We start from the raw sequence: 22683 nt of genomic DNA, 5'->3' as shown, positions 1-22683 counted from the left end.
TATGGCTATAATGGTAGACTTTGTTATGTTTTACCACAATTTAAAAAATGAACCTTGCAAAGTTGTCATGAGGATTTAGTTTAGTAACAAATATTAAACATTCAGTAACGCTTATTTACTAGGCAAGTGTTAGGATAACTTTCCCTAAAATTTATTTACTACCTTTTGCTCCGAAAAATGCATTTATGAAATATTGAATGCCAATAGAATCATTTGTATATAATAAAATGAAAGTTGAACAAGGTCCCATGAACCTCTTTTAAAATGATTAATCTTTGTGTTAATTTGGATTTTCATATAATCTTAGGAGATTTGCCTATATTTGATATGAAAATGTCATTCTCTTTAAATGTTTCTCATTTCTTATCCTGTAAGGACATAATGAAGTATTTTACCCAACAGGGATTTATTCAGGGGATTAAATCACCACTCTGTGTTAGGATACATAAACTCATTTGAGACATGAATTGATACCTGATATTGCATTCATTGATAATTAGTACAATTTAAAAGTTGATTCTATGACTTATGTTGAAAACTTGAAGATTATTTATTTATTCATTTAAAGTGCATCTTCTGTGCGCTAGTATTCTAGACCTTGGATACAATAGCATGAAATAATACAAACCTTCTTGCCTCTGTGGAATTTCAATTCAAATTAGGATGTTAGACAACAAACAACTAAAGCGAATAAATATGTACTTTTATTTGTAGATAAGTTGTAGGAAGAAATAGAAAGCAGGATGAGGAGTAAGAGTAATGTGGGTGAGAAGACTATTTTAGGTAAGTCCACAACAATGGCTTTTCTTAAGAGAAGTGAAGGATTGAGCTATGTGAAGAAGTAGAGAAGAGCATTCCAGACATGATAAAGAGCAAGTGCAAAGGCTCAGAGGTGGGACCAACCTTGGTGAATTTATTTGATGAACATAGCACACAGACCAGTATGACAACTGTTGAGAGAGACTGGAGGAGATGAAGTTGTAGAGACAGGCAGGGGTCCTATTCAGATTTTATTCTGAGACATTGGTAAGGACTTTGTATTTTAAGTGTGATGGGAAGCTATTAAAATTTTTTAAAAACCCTTTATTTTGAAATAATATTAGACTAAAACAAAAATAATACAGTGAGTTCACGTATACTCTTCACCCAGTGTTAATATCTTGTATAACCTTCATTGGAATCATCTTTTCCGGGTAGTGTGTTACCTTATAATGTCCACTCTCCTGCTACTATATGGAGAAGACTGAAGAGGCAAGAGCAGAAGTACAGAGATCAGTTAGGAGGCTTCTATACTATAGTTAGTATTCCACATGAGTGTTGACAAGTAGAGAGGTGGCTGGATAGTTCCTTAAAAGAGGTTTACACAAATAGCCTCTCAGCACTCTTATTTTTAAAAGCCTGGTTTAAGGACTTCCCTGGTGGCACAGTGGTTAGGAATCCACCTGCCAGTGCAGGGGACACGGGTTCAAGCCCTGGTCTGGGAGGATCCCACATGCCGTGGAGCAGCTAAGCCCATGTGCCTCAACTACTGAGCCTGTACTCTAGAGCATGCAAGCCACAACTACTGAGCCCTTGCACTGCAACCACCGAAGCCCCCGGGCCTAGAGCCCGTGCTCCGCAACAAGAGAAGCCACCACAATGAGAAGCCCACGCACCGCAACAAAGAGTAGCCCCTGCTCGCTGCAACTAGGGAAAGCCTGCATGCAGCAATGAAGACCCAACTTAGCCCCTCCAAAATAAATAAATAAATAATAATAAAATTTTTTCAAAAAAGAAAGAAAAGCCTGATTTAGAATATCATACTAAGAAACTGAACAAAGCCTTCCCTGAACCAAACTTCTGTACTTGGTTGTTTTTTAAGAGGAACAAAATACTAGCATAGTTTAGGTCAAGAAAAATAATTTATTATGCATAAGCAGTTTCGTTGATGAAAGAATATTTGAAATGGGTGAATAAAAGACTTCAGTCACTTTCCTTTATGTTGAAAATCTGTGAGTTAGCTCTCTTAGTCATTGGTTCCTTATTGTAATTTGCTAGTATCTTTTCTTTGAAAGAATGAAAGCTAGTAAATACTAAATTTCAATCAGTTTTTTAGATACTTATATTTTGTGTAGAAAATGCTTCGTAATTGTACAAAGATTAATTACCAAGATTTTTCATTGCAAAGATATGATCTTATTTTGTGATCTGCATGGCTATTTATCCTGTTTATTTTGTTTCTACACATTTTACTTAAATTTTAAGAATAATGATCCACAGTTAGAAGCTTTAATGAAAGCATTGTACAGATATTTTGCTCATATAGTTAACCCATGTATCCATCATATGCTTTTAAAGTGTTAGCGAATATTGATAGAATCACTTCTCAGAATTGTACTTTTCTAATGTTCTGTTCTGTAGCATCAAACAATCTATTACTGATCTATATTCTTTTTTGCGGTACGCGGGCCTCTTACTGTTGTGGCCTCTCCTGTTGTGGAGCGCAGGCTCAGCGGCCATGGCTCACAGGTCCAGCCGCTCCGCGGCATGTGGGATCTTCCCGGATTGAGGCACGAACCCGTGTCCCCTGCATCGGCAGGCAGACTCTCAACCACTGCGCCACCAGAGAAGCCCCTACTGATTTATATTCTTAAACCATTTCCTACTTTTTATTTACTATAAAACAAAGAGATAATGGGAAAAAAGCTTGTTCTGGATGTTGAACCTAGAAGTTAAATACTTTTGGGTATTGTCTGCTCTATTTCACTTTAAAAACTAAAATGGAGCATTTTTTGCAGTTGAAGCCCAGGAGTTGTAGACAATTTTATTCTTTGTAGTTGAACTTTCATGTAGAGCTTTATGGAATTTATTTTCATTAAATAGGGAATATTTAATGAAAATATTTAATATTTAATTGTAACTATATGTAGAGACGTTGAGGGGATTTTGTGAAATACTTGTATGTTATTTGGAACTCTGCCTGGCAAAGAGAGAATGCTCAGTTAATATCAGGTCTTATTAGAAGTACTATGAGTAGTAGTGGGATTATTTAAAACAGCTTTATTGTTGCTTATTTTGGAGAAGTGGTCTGTTAGCATCTTCTGTTATTCACTTAATATTTAATGAGCAGCTTCTGGGTGCCAGGCACTGTGAAGTGTTCTCATATATATTACCTTGGCTAAACTGCCCACTTCAGCTCCCATTTTGATAATGGGGGTATTAGACTCTGAGAGGTTAAGTCATTTAACCGTGATTTCACAGTAAGAGGTGGGTGTCACTTGCTAAAACATGTCATCTGACGCTGACATATAAAGGTCTTTTAAAATTGTCCTAATCACTCATCTGATAGATGTTTATATTGTGTACTTCTTTATGTGCACAGGTGTATGATATGGGCTGTGGAGTTTGATACACTGTCTCATAGTGTTGGAGGTAACTGATACAAGGTAGAAAGTGATACTATTAGAAATTAGACACATTTAGAGTAGGGAGATGTTATTTGCATTGAGGGAAAAAGTTCAATCAGAGGTGTTTTCTTTCCTTTTTTTTTTTTTTTTTTTTTTTTTTTGCGGTACGTGGACCTCTCACTGCTGTGGCCTCTCCCATTGCAGAGCACAGGCTCCGGACGCGCAGGCTCAGCGGCCACGGCTCACAGGCCCAGCCGCTCCGCGGCATGTGGGATCTTCCCGGACCGGGGCTCGAACCCGTATCCCCGGCATCGGCAGGCGGACTCTCAACCACTGCGCCACCGGGGAAGCCCCCCAGGGATGTTTTCTTGAATGTCAACATTTAAATTGAGTAGTTTAGGAGTAGTAAGATTTGGACATACATGAGTGGTGGAATTTGGACATCTCAAGAGAGGAAACAGTAAAGAAAACATGAGATGTGTATAGAAAATAGTGAATAGTTTGTTTTGGCTACTGTGTATAGTGTGTGAATGGATGTAGGGGAAATTTAGATTGGAAAGGTAAATTAGGACCAAATTATGTAGGGTCTTAAAAACTTGAGTAGTTATTTTGAATTCAGATGTCCTTTAGTTCAGTAAATTTGTTTTAGCCAGTGTAGAGGCTAGGTACATACAATTTGGGGGGAAGTAAAATTGAATGAGAAATTGAGACCATAATGAGATTTTACTATTAAAAAGGAAGATGGGGGGCATGTGGAATGATAGAAAGAATACTTTATTTGGAGCATGGATATGAAATTTCTAATCCTGGCCTTGTCATATTAAGTAGTTATATAACCTTGGGAAGATTCTTTTAAGTTCTGTGAGCATTAGCTTCTTAACATGCAAAATGAGAATTTGTATAAAGGATCCTTAAGGCCCATAATAAGATGGTGACTGTGTCATTTTTTGTCCAGACTAGGACACTGAAATTGAAAGGAGGCACTATTAATAATTAACTCAGTGGCAACCAAATTATACTTTTGCTTTTTATCCTATTATATTATGAGTTTACTTTCACCTGTTACCTTGCAAAGTTCAAATTTAAAGTACTGAAAAGTAGGGGAAAGGATTAAGACATCAATTGTAAATGTTTAATGTTATTGAACAAGGTAAAAGTAGTATAATCTGAGGAAATAGAATCATTTAAGAATGTGTCTGCTTGATGTTGTGAGTGGTAATGATTAGAAGTGTGCATATAAACTTAGAGTTGTTTTGAAACATATATTGTTCAAAATAAAGTCAACTACTCCCACAGATAAAGCTAGAACAGTTACATATATCACTATAAGTATATATCTCAGTTTGCCTGGCCATATAGGGGAAGTAGAGATACTTCGTTTACTCTTTTTTAAATGTCCTCAGGGACTGCCGTGTCTAGGGCACTTTATAATAGTTGGGTCTACCAGAATGCTGTGCTTGCTGTTTTTTAAATAGTCTTTTAATAGTTTTTTAAATCTCCTGATGTTATGCTCACTATTATTATAAATTTTCTGACTTATCATAATGGTTCAATACAATTACGTGTAGCGGCACCTCTCCCGCAATACTCCTGTGTAGGTGTAAGTAAGAACTGGTTGAGGGCCTCAAAACTGTATGGGCTTTGATAGCAAGTTTGATATTTTAAAGCACTTTCTCATATTTTCTGGTTTTCTCATGTTCTAGGTGACTTATTTTATATTTAATGTGCATTCAGATCACCTGGGTATCTTGTTAAACGGCAGATTCTGATTTGGTAGGTTTGAGGTGGGCCTGAGATTCTGCTCTTCTAACAGAAGTGGAAGATGTGGAAGTTTCTATTCTGTAGACTACATTCAGAGTATCAGATAGGTTCTAGATGTTTTTCTGGAATTCTGGCAGGCTTATGATATATGATGTTAAATATGGCTGGATTCTTTCAGAAATTATATTAATAGTTGTTTTAAAAAGAAAACTTAGGACTTTCATAAATTTAATAATACAGTTGATTGAAATAATATTTGTCTTTTGTATTCATATTTCCTTCTTCATATGTTTACCAGTGTCTTAACTCTAGTTTTGCTTCTTTCTCATTTCTTTTTTGTTGTTTTGGTTTTTGCTTTTCTTTAATGTATTATTGTGTTTTGTGGATCTGGTCAGGGAACCGTTACTGTATTTTATGTTTGTATCTACATTTTATTTTGCATGCGTAACGTGGCTTTGCCTGGATGTTCTTTTTGGTAAGTTCCAAATTTATAAAGCATATTGTTTTTTGTAGTGTAAGTTATAATGTTTTTCACCTTCTTTTCTCCCACTTCTAGTAATGTGGTCATGCTCATGAGTTGTTTCTAGTTTTTTTAAAGAGTTCATTTGATAATTATATTTTCCTAACACTTTCCAATTTTCCTTAATAGTAGTGCAGTTTGGTACTAATCTGCTTTGATTCGTTTTATAGCCTCACAATGTCAGTTGCTGGTCACTATTAGCAGTTGCTGTCTCAAGTATTTTGGTTTTTTTAAAAGAGCCTTAATCATCTAGAAATATTGTCCTAAAAACTTGTGCTTCCATTTAGCAATCATAAAAGAAGATAGTTTATAGTAAAACTAAATAATTTTGTTCTCAGTAAACAATGCATTCTAATTTTGTTTTCACAGCAACAGCTTGCACAACTACAGAAAGAAAAATCAGAGATTCTGAAAAATCTGGCATTATATTACTTCACATTTGTAGATGTTATGGAATTTAAGGTATGTATTTTAATGTATAGAATTTAACATTTCAGAGATAGTTTGATATTTGTTAATCATATAAATTGTTCTGTCACTTGTAGATAATAAAATTACAATTCTTCTGGAACAAAAATTCAAAATACATTTTATTTGTGTGTGTTTTCTGAATTTAGTAATATGCATATAGGTAAAAGGTTTAAATAAACTTTTTTTTTAACATCTTTATTAGAGTATAATTGCTTTACAATGGTGTGTTAGTTACTGCTTTACAACAAAGTGAATCAGTTATACATATACATATGTTCCCATATCTCTTCCCTCTTGCGTCTCCCACCCTCCCTATCCCACCCCTCTAGGTGGTCACAAACCACTGAGCTGATCTCCCTGTGCCATGTGGCTGCTTCCCACTAGCTATCCACCCTACGTTTGGTAGTGTATATATGTCCATGCCACTGTCTCTAAATAAACTTCTATTTTCAGGACCATGTTTGTGAATTACTGAACACTATTGATGTTTGCCAAGTCTTCTTTGATATTGTAAGTATTATTTTCAGAAAATTTTCCAATTCTTCTGTCTGTTTCTAGTAGAACTAAGGGGATCACATGCTTTTCTTTAGAAAAAACTTAAATGATTTGTATATAAAGTTTCAGCATTGTTAATTTGGCTTGTATTTTTTAAGGTAAGGAGTTACACTGTATTTTCACTTGTTTATTTTATTGTCATTGAATATAAATCTTATACATATTCGGAAATAGCTGTTAATTTTAGTATTTATTTTAATAGGCCCAATTTTAAGAGGTTACACAAGTAATCCTTTTCTCTATAAAAAGCATGCTTGATAAAAATATTTCTTAGTAAGTCAATTTCTAGATATAGGAAGTCAAAGTGAAAAACGTCTCCACTGACTTAATCGTGAACCTATTTATTTAATACTCCTTTTTTCTTGCTTAGTGAGATTTGCTTTCATGTTTATTATTTTTCTGGTTTTGGTTTTTCTTTTAAACTGTTAGCAGTTTGAATAGGGTGATCACAGACTCTGTTTCATCCATAAAATTGTGTCACAAACACAAAAATATTATCTATAACTCCCAAATTTTAGGCATGTTTTTGGTGAAAGGAATTAGATAGCATTTCAGAAATGGGGATAAAACAAATAACTATAGAAAATTATTAGCTTTCAGTAGCTGCCATGAGGATTTTTGTGTGTGTGCTTAAAAGTTTGTGAAATAGGAAGGAGTTGAATTAATGGTTTTTTTCCCCTAGACTGTAAACTTTGATTTAACAAAGAACTACTTAGATTTGATTACAACGTATACAACACTAATGATACTGCTGTCTCGAATTGAAGAAAGGAAGGCAATCATTGGCTTATACAACTACGCACATGAAATGACCCATGGAGCAAGGTAAACCTGCATTATAAAAATCTGTGTGAAATTCCCAATTAATTTTATGGCTTACAACTCAGTGATATTTGATATGTCTGTTTTAAGTGACCGAGAATACCCACGTCTTGGTCAGATGATTGTGGATTATGAAAACCCTTTAAAGAAGATGATGGAAGAATTTGTACCCCATAGCAAGGTAAGAGCTGGTTTTTAGGGGTGCTTCAATAGGCATATGAGATAGCTTAAGGGTAGATAGTTAGAGTGATAAACTGCTTTTAAGAAGGAAAATTATAATGAGATGTGAATAATAGTTATGCATGGTTTTGTCTAATTGTGAACCAGAGAACTCATTAATTAGATTCAGAATAGTGAATAGAGACTCAGGAATATATTGATCCATTGTAGTTTTTAGGTTCAGTATAGTGTATAGATATTGTGAAGTTTAGTATTTGAGAATGTCTATACTCGTATCAGATTGCTTGGGTTCTAATCCCAACTCTGCCAATTACAGTGTAATATTAGGCAAGTTACTTAACCAACTTCAGTGTACTTCAGTTTTCTTACCTGTAAAAGTGCAGTATTAAATGAGTTACTTTGTAGAGTATTTAGGTACGTAGTATTTAATAAATTTTAGCTACATTATTATAGCCTCTTAATGAGAGAAATACTACAGGAGTTTTGTGATAATTTGGCATGTCTGTCTTTTATGGTATATTAAAAAAATAGTTCTTAATGAAATAGTTTTGGTTTAGAGTTTTGCCTTTATGGCTTCTCTGAGGGAGGGCTAGTTCCTAAGCATATCAAGGATATTTACAGGTATCCTCATTATTTATAGATAAGGAAATTGAGGGCTGGAGAAGTGATATGATGAAGTAAGACATTTGGTAGCAATAGTGGCAAAACTAGAGCTAAAACCCAGGATATTAGAATCATGGCCCATTGTTCTCTTTGAATGATGAGAGTTAGACTTTTTTTTTAAAAAATTATTTATTTTATTTTTGGCTGCATTGGGTCTTTGTTGCTGTGCGCAGGCTTTCTCTAGTTGCGACGAGTGGGGGCTACTCTTCGTTGCGGTGCGTGGGCTGCTCATTGTGGTGGCTTCTCTTGTTGCAGAGCACGAGCTCTAATCACGCAGGCTTCAGTAGTTGTGGCACACGGGCTCAGTAGTTGTGGCTCACGGGCTCTAGAGCGCAGGCTCAGTAGTTGTGGCGCATGGGGTTAGTTGTTCCACGGCATGTGGGATCTTCCCGGACCAGGGCTTGAACCCATGTCCCCTGCCTTGGCAGGAGGATTCTTAACCATGGTGCCATCAGGGAAGCCTGGAGTTAGACTTCTTAGTAATACAGTATTTTCTATGAATCTACCTGCTTTTTTTTGACATACAGTTGACAGCAAGAATTTTCCTTCAGTTTTCTTACTCCCCTGAAAATTCTGAAGATACATTTCCAGTTTAATTTCTTTGCATAGCTGTATTATACCTACAAATTTATGTAAGTTTAATGTCTTGGAGTTAGTTGAATCATTAGTTTGAAAGAGGCTAGTAGATGACATCTGTTTTGAAGTAAAAATCAGCATTGTAGATGAAAGTGTCAGGATTCCTCAAAGTGCTGAGCAGATCATTGTTGTCTGTCTCTCTGATTTTGATAGTCCTTTTTCCTCACCTAGAAATGTCTTCCCTACTCCTTTCCTATTTTTTTCCTCTGGATCTGTTTCTAACTTCTTGCCAAACATGTATGGCCTTGTTTTTAGTTAGCCACTTCAGATTTGGTTCTTTTCCCAGTTAGGTGGTGAAAATTTCTTTTAAAGGCTGTTGGATCTCTATTTAATTTCTCCATAGCCATTAGCATATATTAGACAATTAATAATTACTTAAGGAGAATTGTCCATTTGGATTAGACCAGTTTTTTCCTAATCTTGATTATTCCAATGTTCTGTGATATCTCAGGGTTTTGATAGAAAGACCATCATGTATTTGCTAGGATTTGTTAAAATTCAGTTAATTTAATTTAAAAAGCTATTCTGAATCACTTGGTGGAGTGTGATAAGAACAGATTCCTGGGCTTTACTCCCAGAGGTTCTGGTTCAGGCAGAGCCCTGGATTCTCTTTTTCTGAACAGACTTCCCTGGCAATTTATGTGCAGCCAGATTAAAGAACCACTCGTACAGAATTTTTAGGAAGAAGGGGTGAATAACAAAGAATAGTTAAAAGCAAGCAAGAATCAGATGAGATGAAAAGTTAAATACCTAGATGATAAAGCTATAATTAATAGACCAAATGACAAATAGAAGTTAAGTAATTTACTAAGATAAAGTACAGTGGGTTATTTTTAGAAGGCATTCTTTGAAGAAATATGAAACATGTTGAGCTCTATTAACACTTAGTCATGTAACCTTAATGTCTTTTTCTTTCAGTGAGAGCTATTGAGTAGAAAGTGATGCACAAAATGATTACCCTAGACTCTCTACCCTTTTTGAAATAAAGATCTCAAGATTGCTAAACATTTTCACCTTAAGAAAGTTACATGATTTCTTGAGCTAAGCTTTTGCTGAGGAATGCAGAATCTATGTAGCTTCATGAAGTTAAAAAAAAAAATCTAGAGGAGGATAACTGGAACCCACCTCAAATATTATATGGAGTGTAGTTGTAATTAGGCTCTTGTTGTTTTACAATGATACAGTTAGAAACACACAGCAGTTGTAGCTGGAATTTAAATGGAAATTGAAAAAAAACCCATTTTATTCCTCAATTTTCTTTTTTTCTATTTAATTAGTCTCTTTCAGATGCACTGATTTCTCTTCAGATGGTGTACCCACGAAGGAATCTTTCAGCTGACCAGTGGAGAAATGCTCAATTATTGAGTCTCATCAGTGCACCCAGTACAATGCTTAACCCTGCACAGTCTGACACTGTATGGTTCTATATTTTCTTTTTTGAATGAAAATAGTAAAGTTGATTTTTAAAAAAAAATATCAATTAAGCAGTGCTATTGCAGTTTTTCTTCTAATTAGTATTAGCCTGTCAGTGAAGTTTATTTATTGGAAAATGCTCAGTATTTAAATCATACCATTTAGTTTTTGTATTTCTAGATTCTGATGCTAAGTTAGTAAAATTAGTAGTACGAGTATTTTCTTTTAAGGTTTAAAAATTTGCTTTGCCTTATTATGGTAGAAAATTTGGAAGATTCAGAAAATTATAAAGAAGAAAACAAAAATCATCCCAAATCTCACCAACTAGAGAAAATCGCTGTTGTATTTTGTTACATTTCTTTTCAAGCTTTTTTCTGTGTACGTGAACATAGATGTTATGCATATGGAGAATACACACACATAATTACTGATTTGGGTGAGACAGTGAACCATTGAGGTACATAAATCTTTTCTTTAACTTGACTAAAATTTTTTCTTTTGGAATACTGCAAACCCTGCAATAGACTTGGGAAATTTGGAAGTAGCAGTCATTTACCAGATTGAAAACAATTTAGCAACAGTATTTTTTAAAGAGAAGTTTCAGGGTGTGTAAATGTGAAAGAGGCACAGCTTTCATTGTCCTTTATGGACTGCAAGTATAAATATAGGTTATAAAACTTTCATCCAACTTTTCAAATATGTTGTGGTGGTATTTGAACCAAGAGTTGAGTAGTCAGACTTCTCAGGAGGAAGAGAAGGAGGAGTGACTCAGTACAGAATATTTTTTAAGAATTTAAGCCACAAATATATATTTTCTCTTTTTAAGATGCCTTGTGAATATCTCTCTTTGGATGCCATGGAAAAATGGATTATCTGTAAGTAAAATTGGTTAGTTTTTGATTACCTCTCAGGTTTAAGTTTTAGAGAAAAATAACAGGTAGCATGTATTACTTTTGTGCCAAGCACTGTGCTAAGCCTTCTATGTACATTACCTCATTCAATCCTTATACTCACCCTGTTAGGGTAGATGGTCTATTTTATAGTTGAGGAATCTAAAGTTTAGTCCACACAGCTAGTAAGAGACAAAGACAGAACCCACACTAAATCCAAGGCTGATGGTCTACATTATATTTCCTCTCAACATGGCCATCCAAACTAAATTTTTATTTTATTTTTAATGATTTTCTTTATATTGTGTTTATTCAGTTAAGGTTTTTGGTCTTAATTTACTTTAGTATATGTAATAGATGACTCATGTTTGCATGGGAGATAAAATTACTTGTTTGCACTCCTAGGAAGTTCACAAACTATGGGAGAAATAGACACACAGATATAATATAAATGAGAATTGCTATAATTTTTTCTACCACCCCAGGTCCACTGGCAGGGGGAATAATTTTGAGCAGTTTGTGCTTTTTAGTTCTTATAGTTCTTGTTTCTTAATTTATTAACATTTAGATACTATTTGATGACTTTTTATTATACTGTTTCTAAAACTGGTGAAGGACCAATTTTTCTTTTTTAGTGATTTTTAGATTGATACTTTTATAAAATACAGTGTAACTGAATTACTGGAATTATCAGAAATAAATAATAATATTAATAATAATAATAATAAATAATAAAATAATAATTATTATCAGAAATAAATAAATAATAAGCAAAGACAAAATAAAAGCCCACATTTTAATTATTAGATTCAATTTAATCTATTAGGTTTATTAGGTTATTAGGTTTCTACTTATAAATTGCTGTTAATGAAAAGTTTTATAAATGAAAGTTTCTAAATACTCTCGGTTCTCTACTTAATCTCAGTATGCACTGGCAGTTTGAGTAGCACTGTTATTAGTATGAAAGAGGAAGAATTTAGCAGACACTCCCTGCCCTTAGCCATTTTTATTAATTATAATTTTTACGTTGATCAGGTTTGGATGTTTATATTTTCTTTTATAATGGTAGTTAAGGTTTTCGTGCTTTGTTGATTTAAAAACACAACTTTCAGAGTATTGATTTTGCTCAAAAGTATGGTGATCCTTGACTGTTTTATGTTTATGTATGTGTGGATAAAGAACTAGTGTGATTAGTAGAGTTAGGTGGCATGAGTGACCTCTAGCGTTAAATAGGACTGTTTCCGCACAGTCTTTACCTTAAAAGGGAATGCTGAATTCAGGCTCTGTGTAATGAGCAGGGATGTGAGTCAGAAGGCAGACTGCCCTAAGGGGAGGATACCTGGGTATGGAAAAGGCAAACAGATTTGGGATAACCACAATTGCCAAAAGTAAGGAATGTTTACTCAGTTTTTCTGCTTTCATTTATTTGAGCCTTGAGTAGAATTAATAGAATTAGGTCAAACTGTGCACTTCTCTTTTTGACACCAATTCCCACTCTAGGACTTTCTATAGAAGATGATCTACTTTCTTTAGAGCTTTGCTCTAGATTAGTTCAAAGGCTAGCAGCATCACCTAGGAACTTGTTAGATATGCAGAATATTGATCTCTACCCTAGACCTACTGAATGAGAAACTCTGAATGGATCCCAGCAACCTGTGATTTAATACACCTTCCCAGTGATCCTGCTAGAAAGCTAAAGTTTCAGAGTCATTGGTCTAGATTATAGCCTAGGACCAAGCATTGTTGAGGGTCTGGAATGTTGAGGACCCTGCTCTTTTGAATGCAGTTACACCATAACTTATCCTGATATTCTTTTCAGGGTCCATGGACTCCTTGGGAAAGACCTCTTTTAAAATTGATAGTACAGTCTTTCTTCAAAGATTTTCTCCAACTTTCTTGTCTAGTATTGGTCTTCTATCATGTTTTCTAATATTTTTATGGCTTAAAAAAATTTTTTTTCCTGTCCTTTTATTGGGACCTTAGTGGGGAAAGGAGGTTAATGTGTGCTTCAATTAATTAATTGCTTCCTTTTAAAATTGATAGTAGTCTTTCTTCAAAGATTTTCTCCAACTTTCTTGTCTAGTATTGGTCTTCTCTCTTGTTTTCTAATATTTGTATGGCTTAAAACAATTTTTTTTCCTGTCCTTTTATTGGGACCTTAGTGGGGAAAGGAGGTTAATGTGTGCTTCAATTAATTAATTGCTTCCTTTTAAAATTGATAGTAGTCTTTCTTCAAAGATTTTCTCCAACTTTCTTGTCTAGTATTGGTCTTCTCTCTTGTTTTCTAATATTTGTATGGCTTAAAACAATTTTTTTTCCTGTCCTTTTATTGGGACCTTAGTGGGGAAAGGAGGATAATGTGCTTCAATTAATTCATTGTCTTCCTAATCTTGGGCTATTTTAAGTTAATTTACCTTTTATTGATCTTATCATAAACAAATGAATATATCTTAATGTATAATGTGACCCATATCTTTAAAAAGTAAAATATACAGTAACCCATAATGAAACTGATAATATTCTCAGAGAAATTTTATTGTCAACAGCAATCTTGTGAATCTAAGTATACATTGAGGTACAAGGCACCAAGTGAAATTTCATTGTACTAAGGGGATTAGAGTATAAAAAGCCAGTACATGGGACTTCCTGGTGGTACAGTGGTTAAGAATCCTCCTGCTAATGCAGGGGACATGGGTTCGACCCCTGGTCCGGGAAGATCCCACATGCCATGGAGCAACTAAGCCTGTGCGCCACAACTACTGAGCCTGCTGTCTAGAGCCCGTGAGCCACAACTACTGAGCCTGTGTGGCACAACTGCTGAAGCCTGTGTGCCTAGACTCCATGCTGCACAATAAGAGAAGCCACTGCAGTGAGAAGCCCGTGCACCGCAACGAAGAGTAGCCCCCTCACTCGCTGCAACTAGAGAATGCCCGTGCACAGCAATGAAGACCCAATGCAGCCAAAAATAAATAAATAAATAAATAAATTTTATTTTTAAAAGAAAGTCAGTACACGAGGCAAAAATTTTTACAAAACTTCTCAAGGATTTTTAAAATTTTCATACAGTATGTTCTATTTCTTTTGTTATGTACTAGATCAAATAATTAGGCTTGCATTTAGGGGCCCTGTTGTATGAAAAACAATATATTTCAGGAAATTTAAGCAAGTTCAATGTACTTCTGTATGTATGACTCCTCAATATATGCTTAAGAGTTAGCTTGCTTGTATAGTGACCCTTTAAAAGGAAGGTTGAGCTAAGAATAAAAGACAAATGAAAAGTTAAATGTTAACAATTCAGGAGTTTAAAGATGGGAGTGACTTGAGAATCAGAGGGAAATCTCACAGAAAATAGGATGGAATTTGTAACTGGCCAGTACAGTACCTACTTTATAATACGCACTCAGTAAATGTTGAAGGAATGAAAGATGAGGTTTTATGGCCTAGAATAGAGCGCTAGGGAGGACATCAACAAACACACAGCATTACACATTTGTGTAGGATTTCTAAATTAGATGACAGAAGGTAAAAGATACTCAAATTCATATGATAGAGAGCAGCGTAATATATTGAAAGAATATTGGACTTTAACAGTAACTGCTTGAGGCAAAGTCTAGCTCTAATACTTTATTGGTATAACTTTAGTCAAGTCATTGTCCTTCATTTCTTCAATTATAAGAAAAGGATACCACTGGTTCTTTCTACACTATAGGATAATCATGTCAAAGGACTTATTTAGTAAAAACTATAATTTGCTATGAAAATGTGAGATGCTATTTAATTTCTTCTAGAGATTTAGAAGAGTAGATTAGCTTTCTTTTTCAGTTTTTGTAACAACTGTAATGATTACTGTATTATGTGTAAATTGGTAGCTTCTGATCTCTGGCTTAAAGTATCTTTTACTCATTTTTTAAAACAACTTCCTTCTCAACCCAGAAGTGACATTTTTTCCCATTTCATCAGTGTAGGTTCAAAGTACTGGTTTTGCAGAGTACAGAAAATTATTATTGAAAATGAGAAATATTGCTGGCATCTTGTATGTATATATATATGTATTATTAACTGTCACTTAAAAGCTTCAGTTTAGTGATTTGTTAATGTCTCTTTACTTTTAGAAAGCTACCCTGTAACTGAAATAATCTAACTTTGGAATACTTTTATATTTTCACTTCTTTTTCATTTGTTTAAAGTTGGCTTTATTTTGTGCCATGGGATCCTAAATACTGATGCAACAGCACTGAACCTTTGGAAGCTAGCTCTTCAAAGTAGCTCTTGTCTCTCTCTCTTTCGGGATGAAGTTTTCCACATTCACAAAGCTGCGGAAGACTTATTCGTAAACATACGAGGGTATGGCATTTTCATTTATTTTGTCTTTTTTGGAGAAGAGTAGTGAGTGGAATATCTACTAGTTTTGGGGATAGAGAAGGATCATATTATACAAGAGGATATAGCCTATACCAACTTACCAGTCACACCAAGTTGTTTTTAGCAATGATCTTAATATTTTTTACAGGTAATTTCACAGGTTAAAAAAATCTAGTGTTCCTTCCCTTTCAAAATGTACATTCTAGGAGAAAGAAGATATGTACTGTTTTGCGTATTATAATATGGTTTTAGACATAAATATTACTGAAAGCACAATATACATTTTAAGAGTTGAAATTCTTAGAAGTGCTATTTTACAAGTGTATTTTAGAATACCTTGCATTTAGAAAAGTATATGAATCAATCAAAAACTTCATTAAATTAATTATAACAAATACAGAAGTCAGACACTGCAAAAAGGAAATCATGTTTCCTTATAATAAGGAAGTATTCTAAGTGATTCATTCCCTGTAACACAAATGATCCTCAAATTTGTTTTCTTGGAATTTTTAATGCCTGCATTTGTTGAACTCAGACTTGGTTATAAAATGTTTTGAAATTAGGAGCATCTAAAATATCCTGGGGTCCCCCGAACCTGAAAATACTGAATAATTGTGTTGGGTTTGTCAGCTTCATAGAAGTGAAATTTACCTACATTTATTTCATATCCAATTCAGTAATGTCCTAAAGAAATTGAGATTTTAAAAAATCTATTAGTTATTAAAACATAAGCTATGTCTAGTACTGACAGTTTAAGCCACTATTCTATCTCAAATTTTAGTGTGCATGTGAAGTACCCTGGGATGTGAATTAAAATCCAGGTTCCTGGACATCACCTCTAACCTTCTGTATCTCCTTTATCTGTATCTTAGAGAGATTAAAGAAATCTGCCCTCCTCCCCCAGTAGTTTATTGAGGTAAATTTACAAACAGAAGAATGCATAAATTTTAAGTGTACAGCTCAACAAGTTTGCATATGAATACTCTTGGTGACCACTTAGATGAAGATACAGAATATTTCCATTATCCCCAGAAAATTCTCTTGTGCCTCTTTCTGATCAGTACTGCCACCCCTGATCCCTCTCCCTCTAGCCTTCTCAAGTGATCACTATTTTGATTTTGTCACCATAAGTGATTCTGACATTCTCATGCAGGTAGTCTCAGTCATAGTATGAGAAACAGTATACTCTGTATTTTTCAACTCTTAGTTAACCTTTTATTTTATATTGTGGAGTGCCTGGAAATATCCTGTGTCATCGTGGGCTTTGTCATTTTCTGATTGATTCAGTTCAAAAATCCTGAAACTTATGTGATGTCTTAGCATACTGACATCCTCTCTGTGGAATTATATTTAAATATATGTAAACATTTAGAACCAGACAGTCTCCATATATTGAGTGAGCATATGGCATATATGGTACAGATAAGTTTAATGGCATCATGAAACCGATTGTCTTTTTGTTACGCCTTTTTTTTTGTCCATGCCACACGGCTTGCAAGATCTTAGTTCCCTGACCAGGGATTGAACCTGGGCCCACGGCAGTGAAAGCACTGCGTCCTAACCACTGGACTGCCCGGGAATTCCCTTGTTATGCAAATTTTTGTTAAATTTACCATTTAAGAATCTCTGTATTTAAAGTTGAAAAGTTTTAATTTTTTTATTAAATTGTGAGTGATTGATCCAACTTAAAATGTGAATTATTATAGTAATTACAAGTCAGACCACAAGTATAAAAGCTCATTATTTATACAGGTCAGTGATTACAGAATTACTGTATTTTGTACATTTCCCTAAAGAACACAAAAATCTTAGCGTACTTAATTTAGAAGTTGAAGTTCTTGGTCTAAGTGGTTTTAGCCAGGTTGTCAGGAAGATAATTTTTCTTTAACATTTTAGGAATTTTGAGTTTTTGTGTTTAGTAGTAAGGAAATTAACATATTTATTAGCATTTATTTTTCAGATGGCACCTTTAAACTGTTTGATGTTGGTGTTCAGTTTCTTTTATTTAAATGTTTTTAATTTGGAAAAAAAAAGTGTTTTTTAAAAAATTGTGAGTAAAAATCACCCATAATTCTGTTCCTTAAAATGATTTAAAGTAGTCAAATGCTTTCCTGCCCCAGTTTTCTCCACCACAAAAGCCGAATTCCCAAACAGTCACTAGTATTGATCATTAGTATATGTCCTTTGAGAAATCTTTTTATGCTTACGAGATAGCATAAAAAGTCAAAAAGTGATAAAAAGCCAGAAGTAATAGCCTTGTCAGCACTTCCAATTTTTGGAAATCATTGCAAATTATATTAGAAGTATAATTTTAATGTCTTTATTGGGGGTTTAAGGAAGTGTATTTAATAAAATAAAAATCTGCATGGTAAATTTTAATTTTATTACTGGATTTTAATATAATATGAGATTTATTTTTCTAGGAAGAGTTGATTGGATACTTAAAGTGCTAGAAAAGGATGTGGATAGACTTCTTCCATGTATTTCCAGTTTGAAGGCCAGTTTTTCTTGTTGATAATAAGACATTTTTAATTGACTAGTATTTGACTAACTTATTTTTACTGTTACTGACCAAATTTAAATTAACATATTTCTTTTTTTTTTTTTTTGCTCATAGCTATAATAAGCGTATTAATGACATAAGAGAATGCAAAGAGGCAGCTGTGTCACATGCGTGAGTAGTTTTAACTTAGCTGTGGAACTTTTAATCAAGAACTCCTTTCTTAAAGCATTATTTTGTTGAAGTGAGTGCAGGTTAATGGTGTGTAAGATATGGTCGTAGAAGTGAAAGACTTTCAGCCAATGAGGAATAAGTTTATAACCTCTGTAGCTGTACCAGAGTACAGTGTATTAACACCAACACCTCTGTATGGGTGTTAATGCAGACAGATTTTAAATATTTTTGAATGGTTTTTAAAAATGCTCTAGGGCTTCCCTGGTGGCGCAATGGTTGAGAGTCCGCCTGCCGATGCAGGGGACACGGGTTCGTGCCCCGGTCTGGGAAAATCCCACATGCCGCAGAGCGGCTGGGCCCGTGAGCCATGGCCACTGAGCCTGCGCGTCCGGAGCCTGTGCTCTGCAACAGGAGAGGCCACAACAGTGAGAGGCCCGCGTACCGCAAAAAAAAAAAAAAAAAAGAAAAAGAAAAATGCTCTAAGGAATACCATACAGAGGACTTTATTTTGGTATCTTTCAGTTCTCGTATTGCCACTATGCTTTGGTGCCAATACTTTGCCAGTTATGATTATTTTTATGATACTTCATGAAAATTGACATATCTTTACACTCTCCCAAATAATATTTACTTTTCAAAGTATCTTAATCCCATACCTTTCCCAAATTTTAGTAAATATATTTTATTAGTAAATATATAGATAAATTAGAAATTAGTGTATTTAAGATGTTTGAACAACTTTCCAATTTTCTCATGAATAATTTGATATTTCATTTAATTGTTATGTATGATATATAAAATAGTTTTTCCACTAAGTCTAGGTAATGTAGATAACATTATCTGATCCATCAGTATTTGTATAAGGCAGTGAAAAGATAAGCACCATTGTCACAGGTAAAAATATAAAACCATAAGAAGTTTTAGAATTTAGGTTTAGGCTCTAAAATGGATATTGGGAATTTAAATCATCTTTATTCATTGCTAACTGTAGTATATTATTTCCCGTGCATTTTTTCACTTGAATAAAGTACTTATATTATTATAAACTCATTCTCTAGTATAAATAACATACTTTGGAATGTGTTAGAATTTCTTTCCTGACCTCCAGAAATACATATGATTATGACTTATTCATGTGTTAGACCCTAGGCAGATATATGGTGTCTCAGCTATCTTTTACAAAGATCTTTTAAAAGTAAGGCATTTTTATTCCCTTTATTTATTATATAAAACAGTTATAAATAGTAAGGAGTAGCAATTCTTATCCTTCATTAACACGTGCCATAGTACTCCATATTTTCTCTCGATGTTAATATTCCTTGCAGCGACCCTGTGTAGTAAAATAATCAAAACATTTGCCCACTTTCTTCTTAGATATTGCACTAGATGAGTTTATTATTGTCAGTTAAAAGAGAGCTTGTCATTAGAATTATACTGACATTGTAAAGGTACTATATATTAGGCATCATGAAAGATGTATTTTTTGAGTCAGGTGTCATCATCCCTGCTTTATAGATGAGAGGCTGAAACTTAGAGAGGTAGAACCAAAGGTCACATAGGCAAAGATTGGGTTTTAATGTGACCTCTAAAATTAATCTGTTGTGTCACAGCTTAATTTCTGGTGTTGCATGTTCTCTCAGTACTTAGTTTTTTGGCATATGGTGTGTGTGGCCATTTATTTTTTGCAACTATCTAAATTTTAAAACTTTTTTGGAATGGTGTATATTTTGAATAGTATGAGGAGTTGGAATTTTTAGAATATTCTGTGATTTTTTTTTTCCTTGTTAATGTGTGAGAATAAATTTTTCTAATTTGTATTTAATTTTTAAGATACCTAGTACATGAATATTTATGATTATCCTTTCCTCATCTTTCTGTTTTTGAATAGTAGCACGAAATAGATTTCATCCCAATACCTTAATTGAATATAGCGTTTATTTAGTCAGTTTTATATATTTAATAAGAATATACTTAGTAAAGGAGGATATAGATTATCAGATATTTATTAAGTTATATTTATTGATTCTATGTGGGGGTGACAAATGTATACAGTAGAACAGTGCTTACTTTTGAGGATTTCACAGTCTAGTTTATAGAGTGCTAGTCTATATGGTACTAAACTGGCAGAAACTATTCAGAAATAGACATCTGTATATTGGGAAATACTTCTTGAAGGATTGGTCTTGAATTTGGGTAGGATTTTGATAGCTAGAGAGAAGAAAATAAACATAGTTAAAATGGCAGCACAAGAAAGGCAGGGATAAAGATGGGATTGGGAAGTCACTTAATGACAAACACATAGAAGATATTTGTAAGGGCTTCTCTTTCCTAAGAAAACTTTTGGAAGGTGACCCTGAAATGATGTTATTTAATTGCCAATAATAAGTTTACTAGAAACAGATAAACTGTAATGGTGGGTGTCTTTCCTTATAGTGGTTCAATGCACAGAGAAAGACGCAAGTTTTTAAGGTCTGCACTGAAAGAATTGGCTACTGTTCTCTCTGATCAACCTGGCTTGCTAGGTCCCAAGGTAATTGATTTAATTCTTATTTCAACTACAACAAGTGTGTCATATTAAAATTAAAAAAATTTTTTTCTTCTCTCTCTGTGAAATTTTACTAAACTTTGAGTCAGGGACTACATAAGAGGATTTTATATTTAGCTGAGAGTGGATTTGCTGACTTGGCACTCGTAAATCAGACCTTCCTGCATTTTCCTCACATCTTGCTTATGTGCATACTTTCTCTGATACATATTTTGAAATTTTCCTCTGTTTTCTCATTTCTGTCTTTTAAAGTTGGTATTATCAGTTTTGCTAATGACTTTTCACTTGGAGAAAGATTATGAATACATTTTGTTTTTAATCTTTGCATGAGAGTAAATAATGTTATTATTATTATTTTTAATATCTATCAGGCACTTTTTGTTTTTATGGCATTATCCTTTGCCCGTGATGAAATTATCTGGCTACTTCGTCATGCAGATAACATGCCAAAGAAGAGTGCAGATGACTTTATAGATAAGTAAGTTAGCAACATTTAAAAAATATATTTTTTATATATTTTGATTTATGGGCTATGGAATTTGGGGACTAAAGTAACATTATTTTTAAAAACTTAAATTTTAAGCCTTTTCTTATTTGTCGTAATGGAAGGAATATTTATAATATATCGTTAGGTGATATGAATTACAATGCAAAGTCAACTTTAGCTTAGAATTAGGGCTTTAAATGTTTTCTGTTTAGTACTCTAGGTGGTCATAGAAGTCTTGTTTGTTTTCTTGCTATAGTATAGTATTTCTTATGGAATTCATGTTTCAAAATTATGTACTACACAAAAATTTGAATAAGAATCCTAATGGAGTTGCAACTGTGTCATTTGTAATATCTTTCTCTCATTTTAATCCATGGTCCCTCAATACAAGTTAGATAAATGAATCAGAGAAATAAGAGCATAAAGAAAAATCTTACTTCTCCCTAATACTGTAATCTTCTTTCATTTATGATTTTTTAATGATGTATTTATGAGATGTCCTCATTTTATTTTTATTTGTATTTTCCTTTTTCAGTCTTTTATTCTTAGCTTTTTTTTGCTTTCCATGATTTCTTTATTTATATGAAATAATATAAAAAGAAATTAGTTGACATTTAATATTTAACAATGCTTTTTCTAAGGAAAAAACAATGTAGCAATATCAAAGGCATTTCATATTTTCCTTGATAACAATGAACTTAATTTTTGAAATATTTTTCTTGAATTTTTTTTAAAAGGCACATTGCTGAATTAATATTTTACATGGAAGAGCTTAGAGCACATGTAAGGAAATACGGACCTGTAATGCAGAGGTATTACGTGCAGTACCTTTCTGGCTTTGATGCTGTTGTCCTCAATGAACTTGTGCAGGTAAAAAATTATGTCATATTCTCCCTTTTGTTCCTTATTTCCCTTCTCTCTAATAACTGATTTGTTTGCTCAGTAAACATTTACGAAAGTAATCTTTTGCCAAGTGGTGAAGATACAAATGTAAATAAGTCATGGTCATATTTTGTCAAGGGGATCATCATCTAGAGGGGCAAAAACATTTTGTTGTAGTCCAGTGTGATGGGCATTATGCTTACGTGTGTATAAAGTTCCTAGTGAACACATGCAGGGAATAATTCTTTATCTTGGGGGTGGAGGGGTACAGTAACCAAATTATAGAGGGTCTTGCAAAAGAGGAGGTTAGTCATAAATCAGATTTAATACTTAGGAAGATCACCCTGACTCAGTGTTGGCGATAGATTGCTGGGGGCCAAGTGAGGATACAGAGAGATCAGAAGAAAAATTACTATAGTAGGCTAAGTGAGAGCTA

The 22683-nt window shown here is 33.8% G+C and overlaps 1 protein-coding gene across 2 annotated transcripts in view; it reads left to right on the top strand.

The window, feature by feature from the left end:
• NCKAP1 (NCK associated protein 1) overlaps positions 1 to 22683 on the top strand; it is a 96691-nt gene that overhangs the window by 27729 nt on the left and 46279 nt on the right. For both annotated transcript variants that reach the window (XM_059054586.2, XM_067026431.1), the window contains 11 exons: positions 6037 to 6129; positions 6592 to 6648; positions 7376 to 7518; positions 7606 to 7696; positions 10272 to 10409; positions 11234 to 11282; positions 15485 to 15641; positions 18277 to 18333; positions 20767 to 20863; positions 21250 to 21356; positions 22103 to 22235. In XM_059054586.2, the coding sequence (XP_058910569.1) occupies positions 6037 to 6129; positions 6592 to 6648; positions 7376 to 7518; positions 7606 to 7696; positions 10272 to 10409; positions 11234 to 11282; positions 15485 to 15641; positions 18277 to 18333; positions 20767 to 20863; positions 21250 to 21356; positions 22103 to 22235 (1122 nt within the window). The remainder of the gene's footprint in view (positions 1 to 6036; positions 6130 to 6591; positions 6649 to 7375; positions 7519 to 7605; positions 7697 to 10271; positions 10410 to 11233; positions 11283 to 15484; positions 15642 to 18276; positions 18334 to 20766; positions 20864 to 21249; positions 21357 to 22102; positions 22236 to 22683) is intronic.

The sequence above is a fragment of the Kogia breviceps genome, chromosome 2, assembly GCF_026419965.1.
Source record: "Kogia breviceps isolate mKogBre1 chromosome 2, mKogBre1 haplotype 1, whole genome shotgun sequence".
In the NCBI taxonomy this organism is placed as follows: Eukaryota; Metazoa; Chordata; class Mammalia; order Artiodactyla; family Physeteridae; genus Kogia; species Kogia breviceps.
The sequence above is the reverse complement of the archived record's forward strand: the minus strand, read 5'-3'. Positions and strand labels throughout refer to the sequence as shown.